At 46.7% G+C, this 10000-nt stretch overlaps 1 protein-coding gene across 1 annotated transcript in view; it reads left to right on the top strand.

The window, feature by feature from the left end:
* The window catches only part of stxbp5a (syntaxin binding protein 5a (tomosyn)), a gene marked incomplete at both ends in the record, with an annotated part of 99583 nt that overhangs the window by 80177 nt on the left and 9406 nt on the right, over positions 1–10000 (top strand). The window contains 4 exon segments of the mRNA XM_080533478.1: positions 3477–3524; positions 5678–5728; positions 8072–8311; positions 8699–9098. Of these exon segments, the coding sequence (XP_080389604.1) occupies positions 3477–3524; positions 5678–5728; positions 8072–8311; positions 8699–9098 (739 nt within the window).

Genomic DNA, 10000 nt, shown 5'->3' with positions numbered 1-10000 from the left:
CAGAGACAGAGACAGAGACAGAGACAGGGTTAGACAGAGACAGAGACAGAGACAGAGACAGAGACAGAGAGAGAGACAGAGACAGGGTTAGACAGAGACAGGGTTAGACAGAGACAGAGACAGAGACAGGGTTAGACAGAGACAGAGACAGGGTTAGACAGAGACAGAGACAGAGACATAGACAGAGACAGGGTTAGACAGAGACAGAGACAGAGACAGAGACAGAGTTAGACAGAGACAGAGACAGAGACAGGGTTAGACAGAGACAAAGACAGAGACAGAGACAGAGACAGGGTTAGACAGAGAGAGACAGAGACAGGGTTAGACAGAGACAAAGACAGAGACAGAGACAGAGACAGAGACAGAGACAGGGTTCGACAGAGACAGAGACAGGGTTCACGCCTGTGGCTTCCGTCCTGTTGGTCACTTAGCAGAATGGACCTATCGCTAAGCCACGCCCCCTTTGAAAACTCAGACAAACAAACAACGCTTCACTGACAGTGAGAGACTGACCGACCGTGACTGAATGACATTCAATGACTTACAACGGCGGAAGTTGGCAAATTTCTGATTTCTGATTTTACCACAGCAAGTAATAGACGTGTTTTTTTTAAAGATTCCGTCTGGAAGCTTTTCACCGTCAGATATTAGCGAGTTGTTTGTCCGAGTTTTCTGCCTGGAGTGACTTTTGCTGTGATAAGATTGGACAATATTTCTATTTTCGGGCGTAGCTTAGCGATAGGTCCATTTAGGATGCTAATGGTTGTTGGAATGGAATATATTTCTAGTTGCCAGGGGAACTCTATAGCGCCTCCCAGAGGAACTCTTTAGAACTCTATAGAACTCTATAGAACTCTATAGAACTCTATAGCGCCTCCCAGAGGAACTCTATAACTCTATAGCGCCTCCCAGAGGAACTCTATAGCGCCTCCCAGAGGAACTCTATAGCGCCTCCCAGAGGAACTCTATAGCGCCTCCCAGAGGAACTCTATAACTCTATAGAACTCTATAGCGCCTCCCAGAGGAACTCTATAGCGCCTCCCAGAGGAACTCTATAACTCTATAGAACACTATAGCGCCTCCCAGAGGAACTCTATAGCGCCTCCCAGAGGGACTCTATAGCGCCTCCCAGAGGAACTCTATAACTCTATAGAACTCTATAGCGCCTCCCAGAGGAACTCTATAGCGCCTCCCAGAGGAACTCTATAGCGCCTCCCAGAGCTCAAACTGGATGAATAAAGGATGAATAAAGGATGAATAAAGGATGAATAAAGGATGTATATATAATAAAGGATGGGAGCCGTCTGCCAAGATACTCCTGGCCTTCTCCCTTGCCCTCTCTGTGAGCAGTACAGTCAAGGGCTTTCGGGGTTTGCCCAATATATAGTATTCCTATGTCCTATGTACTCCTATGTCCTATGTACTCCTATGTCCTATGCCCTATGCAGCATATGATCAACATCGTTCAGGTAGATTCAATGAGAATGTATGAGAAATTAGGGAAAAGGCACCACCCTAAGATATCACTCACGTAAATTTGGTTTTATAGCAGTTTTTTTGTCATTTTGTTAAAAGAAATCGTGAGAAAATCGTATCGTGAATCGCTGAGTTAGTGCATCGTTACATCTCTAGTGATCATTAATCGAACTTTATTGGAAGGTCACGTTGAAAAAAGACTGATGGGTTTGGTGTTTAAATGCAATGTTGGTAACACACTTCAGCTGTAGGAAGGGTCATGTACTACATGGATTCATAAAGCTTAGTAGCAGCTACTTAATGCATTATAAGAGATTTTTGTTGTGAACAGAGCGTTGATACTTTGTTCCTCTGTTTTCAAGGAAGTTTGGGAGCGTGTCTATGTTCCCACAGCCCGATGGTCCCACAGCCTACTAAACTAACCCTAACCCTAACACTGACCCTAACCCTAGTCCTAACCCTAGTCCTAACCCTAGTCCTAACCCTAACACTAATCCTAACCCTGACCCTAACCTTAATCCTAGTCCTAACCCTAACACTGACCCTAACCCTAACACTAATCCTAACCCTGACCCTAACCTTAACCCTAGTCCTAACCCTAACACTGACCATAACCTTAACCCTAGTCCTAACCCTAACCCTGACACTGACCCTAACCCTAACCCTAACCCTAGCCCCCCTATGAAATATTCGAAATGTGGGACCATTGGGCTGTGGGAACATAGGGATGACCACGTTTGAATGTGTATCCCTACTTGGAAAATCCGCGGAAAGTTAACCAGACAGTCCTCTGTATCCAGTCCAACACAGACATATTATCGATTCCTACAACAAAAAAAAATGTTTACAAGGAGGCTTAGATGATTAGCTCCTTGAATTCTTTTTGACATCTTCGATATATATTCTCCCTTAAGTATGATTCAATGCTCTTCAACGATTCTATGAAATGCCAAGATGTCTTTTAGCTTTTTACCTGTCTAGGAAAAAAAAAAAAAATCTCAGATATTTCCAGACCTCATTTATCATTGAGACTTTTATAGCAAAGGCTTGTTGCAACAGATCCTTTGCCCACGGGTCAAAGACTCAGAGACTCACGTAGAGCTTGTTCCAAGTGCGTGCAGTTAGTGCAGGGAGACAATAGTTTCAGTTGAACGACACAACCGACCTAAATCAGTGGCCCATTAGCCGTGGTACGATGACTCATCGCACACAACAACGCTCTCTCTCTGTCCCCTCTGAACACAAATACATCTGCCCTTTTCAGGTTTGCACAAAGAAGAAAAAAACACTTCAGTAGTCTCACGCTTTTTAAGACGTGACACGTTTTCTTTTTTCGTTTTTTGGCCCCCTGGGTGGCTTTAACCTGGGTTGCTAAATTAGCATTTTAGTTGATGAGGCACGAGGGAATTTGACATTAGCGTGGAGACACTGAGGCCAAGATAAAGAGCGGTTTGAAAGGTCAGAGGGAGAGAGGAGCGTCAGGACTGGAGTCTCTACCGCCTGTTAGCAGGTGCGTCACTGACCCCACGTCTGGTGTCATCAGTACTTCCAGGGATGACGTAGTTAGTTCTGTCTCCGGCTCCTGACCCCTGACCCCACCATAATGTCTCCTATGACTTCAGGCTTGAATGCCAATGTTTGGAGAGCCAATAATGTCCTCAAGAACATATTCATGAAGATGAAGGGGGGGAGGGGTGGGGGGGGGAAATGTGTCATAATGAATATTATTTCTAGTGTATTCTTTGTTTTAATGTTTTTTGTTGTTGTTGTTTTTTGTTTTTTTATTCACTGTTGGGATTTTACACATAGAGAACGCTAAGATTTCATATTTTAAAAGATAGACACAAAAAAAGGACCGCCAATCTCCTTGGAGGATGGACTCAATCAATCAATAATCAATAAATAACATGGCTAGCTAGCTAGTGTCGTTAAAGTGTCAAGGATGTTTTCTAACTGCACATTCTAACTTTCACTTCCCCCCCCCCCCCCCCCCCCAAAAGTGTTGACGTCAAACCACCAGCAATTCTACAATGGAGGTGGTAGAGGAGGTAAGAGGGCTGAGGGGCAGAAGAGCTCTGTACCGCTACACCATGTGAGACGCATTGTCCTGTCCCAGCAAACTGTCTCTGTCTTCTGGTCACACTAAAAGAGTCAACATACACACACACACACGCACAGACACACACCATTGCATGCTACATGTGTGTAGCACGCGTGTCACATTGTACGTAAACAAACTAAACTATTGCCCCTCACCTTCACCCGACTCCCCCGACTCCCCCCCAGTGACATGATTGGCTGTCTCTTCTCCTGTAGCTATGACATCACAGCAGTCTATGACATCACAGCAGTCTTATTTGTAACCGCTCTGTCCTCGTCCAGCCTTGTGGTCTGTCTCTGTGTGTCGACTAGGGGTGGGAGGGCTAATCATCATCATAATAGTAATAATATTAATAATAATATTAATAATAACATTAATATTAATAATAATATTGATATTAATATGATTATTAATAGTATTAATAATAATAATAGTAATAATAATAATATTATTATTATTAATAATCATCATAATAATAATAGTAATAATATTAGTAATAATATTAATATTAATAATAACATTAACATTAATATTATTAATAATATTGATATTAATATTATTAATAATAGTATTAATAATAATAATAATAGTAATAATAATATTATTATTATTATTATTAATCATAATAATAGTAATAATAATAATAATAATAATAATAACAATACTAGTAGTAATAATAATAATAATAATAATAATAATAATAATAATAATAGTAATAACAATACTACTACTACTACTACTACTACTACTACTACTAATAATAATAATAATAATAATACATTTTATTTGTATGCGCCTTTTATAACACCCAAGGACACCTCACAGGGCAATACACAGTGACATACAGTCAGGTTAAAAACAGTGGAGGTGACAAGGTGTCAAACACAGTTAAAACTAAACAGAAAGAAAAGAAACAACCGAAAACAAAACAAAAGAACAACAGGAGGTGAAGTACGAGGACACAGGGTACAGATTAAAGTGAGTCTGCCAGTTTGAACAGGTGGGTTTGGAGTTGACAAGTTTTGAGTTTTGGGTTCTCTAACACTTCTCTGTCGACCTGAGACACGACTTAGTGGAATCTTCTGGAGTTTCAATGGCGTTTTTCCCTCTTTTCACGCAGTCACACTCAACCTCGTAGATCGGGAGAGGACTGTTTTAAAAGTGTCTGTGTAGTCTCTGAACAAACACCGCTCTGTGTTTGACCAAGACCATTGGTTGGAGAATATTTTTTTTTTTCTTCTTCTTCTTCTTCTTCTTCTTCTTCTTCCAAATACATTTTAATTCAACGTGCGAGGCAATTGACCATCCGAAATATTCAATAAAAGTTTTTTTTAAAAAGCCGCGAAACGCTTTAAGGGTTAGCGTTAGCGTTAGGCTAGCTAGAAGTGCCTTCTTGTTCTGTCTCTCCACTGTCTTCTTCCATCCTGTTTCCTGTTTCCTGTTTCCTGTTTCCTGTGCATGCGTCTCTGGCATGAGGGGTTCTGGTTCTGAATGACTGAGTTCTGTTGTCTTGATGATTCCTCTCTTACAGGGCATCGTGCGCCGACGAGAGCTAACACTTCCTTGTTTTGTCTTGTCCCAGCATGCATCTGTGATTCACAAGACGGCCTCTCTCTCTCTCTCTGAACCCTAATGCGGTGTTGTGGCCCCTTTGTCAAGCATTTTGCCTCCCTTGAAGCCAATGAAGCCAATCCCCCAACAGATGATACCAAAGCCTCGGCTTTCTGTCTCTCTGAGGGCTTTCACACCGCCAAGGAACTGTTCCTGTTCCTGTTCCTGTTCCTGTTCCTGTTCCCGTTCCCGTTCCCGTTCTGGAACCTCCGAAACCTTGGTGCTGTCTGGCGATCCAGCCCGCGTTCGAACCGATTTATTTCCGGTCGGAACGTGCCGGCCCCCAGGTTCCAGACTTGGTTCGCCAACGCGAACCGGAATGGTTCCATGGCGGTGTGAAAGCCCTACCTGTGTCACTGTACTGTGTACCTGTGTCACTGTACTGTGTTTTCCCGAGCACAGCCATAGCCACAGTGCTGAGCTTCTGCATGGCATCTTGTAGTAGCGTTAGATGTGTGTTTGTAAAGAGGACTGTTCTCTTCTTTCCAGCAAAGATGTCACGGAAATTAAGCTTGCCTACTGAGCTAAAGCCAGACTTGGGTAAGCCTTGACTTCATGTTTACAATTTTAGTTTTTAGTTCAACTTTAATTTAACTTTATTTTTTTTATTTTTTTACAAAACTGGACCATCCATCCAAAACATCCATCCACCCCATGTCAAGATGGTCTTTTGCAATATGAACATCTCAGGAAAATTGTGATGAAGACAAACATACATTGTTGGGGTGCTATCCCAAGATAGGCTTAGATTTTTTTTTTCATCATGGTGAGGTATTTTAAAAGTCAGTGTTGCTTCTTCTTCTTTCGTGTAACGTCAGAGGTCCAACTCGGTGTCAGTGTTGCTAAGCTAATGACGCTAATCCAACCCGTTCTCTGTCGCTCCGTGGAGCTTTCTGTGTGTTGTTTCGCTGCTTTCTCATTTCCTTCTTTTCTCTTTCTGTTTCTTTCTGATTGGTCCTTTTAAAAAGTTAAAAAGCAGAAAACGATTATTATTATTTTGTTTCTTTTAGGTGACAGACGAGATACCATTCAACTCCAACCACAAAAAGAAACCCTGCCTTTGTTTTTCTCCTTGATATTTAACACATTTAACCAATAATGAAAAGCACAACTTTATTGTAGATGTTTCCTTCTCAGGGCGCTGCATGCTAGAACCTTCCGGTGGGAAGGGGAGAGGTTTGGGGGTTCGGGGGTCTAACTGAATGTCCATTTTTAGCAGATAATTTGATTTTTTAATCCAAAGCTATTTACAATTACGAATTACAGGGACATCCCCCCCCTGGAGTAACTGAGGGCTAAGTGCCTTACTCAAGGGCACACTAGTGGTGGTGGTGTTTCAGGTGGGATTTGAACTCACAACCTTCCGATCACCAGTCCAACTCACTATCCACTAGACCACCTCTACCCCACTGAACTGAATGTGCCAAATCTATCTAATCACGTTTTGGGTCTCCACATACACGCACTTCTTGTATATAAACGGCTCATACTGTAAACTTGTATTGTCACCTACGTACAGTATATCCCTTATTATATTGACACCGAACATGCGATTTTACAGTTCTCTAATCTTAAAAAAAAAAGTTCTTAATGTTCACACTGTAGGCATAGCTGTCACGCTCCCATAATGAAACAGGGGGGGGGGGGGGGGGGGGGGGTTAGGGGGGTGGGTGGGAGGGGGAGGATGGATGGATGGGTGGAGGAGTGGAGGGGTGGATTGGTGGTTGAGTGGATTGGATGGATGGATGGATGGGTGGATGAGTGGATGAGTGGATGGATGGATGGATGGATGGATGGATGGATGGATGGGTGGATGGATGGATGGATGGATGGATGGGTGGGTGGGTGGGTGGATGAGTGGATGAGTGGATGAGTGGATGGATGGGTGGATGAGTGGATGGATGGATGGATGGATGGATGGATGGGTGGATGGGTGCTTTAGACATTAAGACATTAATGCGATTTTAATGAGACGACCGACTTTACATAAGATAAGACAAACTCAAGGTTGCGAATTACTAGTGAACTACGTTTCCCACAGGCCTCTGCTCTGCTTGCCAAATCCTCGCCTACCTACCTGCGCCAATGACGGTTAATTTTTATGAGCTCCATCTGTCTCACTGTCCAAAACAAACAGGCGCTTTTATATATTCAACATTAACCTTTCTCCTGGCCAGCAAACTCTTTACTTGCTTGGTAAGGAGAAAAAAGTTTCTACCTCGTAAAAAAAACGTTTGTTTTTGGTCATAAACAGGTCGGGCTGTTTCACAGCTGTTATCATCAGGTCTCTCTCTCTTCCAAACGTGTCTTCTCGATTTTTAGCTTAGCGACACAAAACAAATCTCTCCACCTCAATGAGGTTGTGCCACGTTCCATGTCCACCTGTATTAGCCAAAGCAGAGTCTCTCTTTTCCTGTGTTGTTGATACCAGAATGTGACAGCAAGTCGGTTAAGCCGATTTAACGTTCAGGCTTTTATTCAGAAAAATGTAAATACATTTCAGCATTGTTGAAAATCAACGACGCACTCGCTAGTCCAACTAACACAGCCTGCTACCAATGTAAAGTACTGTCTTAGTTATTACTCACCAAATCCATTGCAATTGCAACGTTTTGGCTTTGACTAGCGTTGAGTGTGTCATTGATTTTCAACAATCAAATTATGTTTTCAGAACAAAAGTCTGCAACAAAAAAAAACTTGTGATAGGTTGCCTACTTGTTCCCCTGTTGTTTCCACCACCTGCTGTCATACATCTTATAGCTTATCATACACAGTACAGTGGCATCGTCCTCTCCCCACGGGTGCTTTACCTCTCCCCTGTCCTCCCCCCGCCCCCCACTGTCCTCCTGTCCGTATGTCCCCCCCGCGGCTCCAACCCGCTAGACCACCGGGACAACTCCTTCAGCCGCTCCCGCTCCTCCAGTGTGACCAGCATCGACAAGGAGGCGCGCGAGGCCATCACCTCCTTCCACTTCTGCGAGACCTTCGCCCGCAAGGCCGAGGCGGGCCTGACGCCCTGCCTGTACGTGGGCACGTCCCTGGGGACCGTGCTGGTGGTGGCCCTCAGCCTGCCCCCTGCTGGAGAACAGAGGCTACTGCAGCCCGTCATCGTATCGCCCAGCGGTAAGGGGGGGGGGGGGGGGAGGGGGAGGGGTTGGGGGTTGGGTGGGGGGGGAGGATGGGTGGGGGGGGTGGGATGGGTGGGGGATGGGTGGATGGATGGATGGATGGATGGGTGGATGGATGGATGGAGGAGTGGATTGGTGGATGAGGGGATGGATGGAAGGATGGATGGAAGGATTGGTGGACGAATGGATGAATGGATGAGTGGATGGATGGATGGATGGAGGAATGGACGGACGGGTGGATCATGTCACCTGATGATAACACCTGCGCCCTCTACATCTCCCTCCTACGTACTAACAAAGCCCCCCTCCCTCCCCCACAACCTCCCCCTCCCCCTCCACCTCCTCCTCCCCCCCCCCCACCCCCCCTCGCCCCCCCCCCCAGGCACCCTGGTGCGCCTGAAGGGCAGCGTGCTCCGGATGGCGTTCCTGGACGCCACGGGCGGCTTCCTGCCGCCCGCCTACGAGCCGTGGTACGAGCCCAACGCGGCCGGGGCCGACGGCGACGCTTGCGAGCGCGACCGGGGGGCCCGCAAACGGCGGCCCGTCTCGGTCTCCCCTTCCTCCACCTCCCAGGAGCTGAGCGACCCGGCCCAGACCCAGACCCAGTACGCGGTGGTGTGCTCGGAGAAGCAGGCCAAGGTGATCGTGCTGCCCTCCCAGAGCTGCATCTTCAAGCACAGCATCACGGAGACGTCCTTCGTGCTGCGCTCCGACGTGGTGCAGATGGCCGGCGGCATCTGCGTGGCGTGCTTCTGCGCCAACGGACACATCATGACCCTCAGGTGAGCCGACGGACACATCATGACCCTCAGGTGAGCATCATGACCCTCAGGTGAGCCGAGGGGGGAGGAGGGGAGGGGAGGGGGAGAGGGGAGGGACGTGTAGGGGGAGAGAGGAGAGGGAGGGACATGTTAGTCCATATACAGAGGAGGGGAGAGGGGAGGGGGAGAGGGGAGGGGGAGGGGGAGGGGGAGAGGGAGAGGGGAGGGGGAGTGGGAGGGGGAGAGGGGAGGGGGAGGGGGAGGGGGAGGGGAGGGGAGGGGGAGAGGAGGGAGAGGGGGAGATGCTGCTGTGTCTCAGGAGGTAGAGCCGGCGTCTAACGATCGCAAGGTTGACAGATCGGCGGTTCGAGCCCTGGCTGGCCTCATGTCGAAGTGTCCTTGGGCAAGACATTGAACCCCAAACTGCTCCCAGTGAGCGGGCCGGCGCCTTGCATGGCAGCTTGGCTCCATTGGTGTGTGAATGTGTGTGTGAATGTGTGTGTGAACGGGTGAATGAGAGGCCATGGTAAAGCGCTTTGGAATAAAGGCATAGCTATATAAGTCAGTCTATGTAGTCCACACAGACAGGGAGGATGTAGGGAGTTGTAGTCCACACAGACAGACAGGGTGTAGGGAGTTGTAGTCCACACAGACAGGGAGGGTGTAGGGAGTTGTAGTCCACACAGACAGGGAGGATGTAGGGAGTTGTAGTCCACACAGACAGGGAGGGTGTAGGGAGTTGTAGTCCACACAGACAGACAGGGTGTAGGGAGTTGTAGTCCACACAGACAGACAGGGTGTAGGGAGTTGTAGTCCACACAGACAGGGAGGGTGTAGGGAGTTGTAGTCCACACAGACAGACAGGGTGTAGGGAGTTGTAGTCCACACAGACAGGGAGGATGTAGGGAGTTGTAGTCCACACA

Source organism: Nansenia antarctica (genome assembly GCF_963989245.1).
Source record: "Nansenia antarctica genome assembly, chromosome: 6".
NCBI lineage: Eukaryota > Metazoa > Chordata > Actinopteri > Argentiniformes > Microstomatidae > Nansenia > Nansenia antarctica.
The sequence above is the reverse complement of the archived record's forward strand: the minus strand, read 5'-3'. Positions and strand labels throughout refer to the sequence as shown.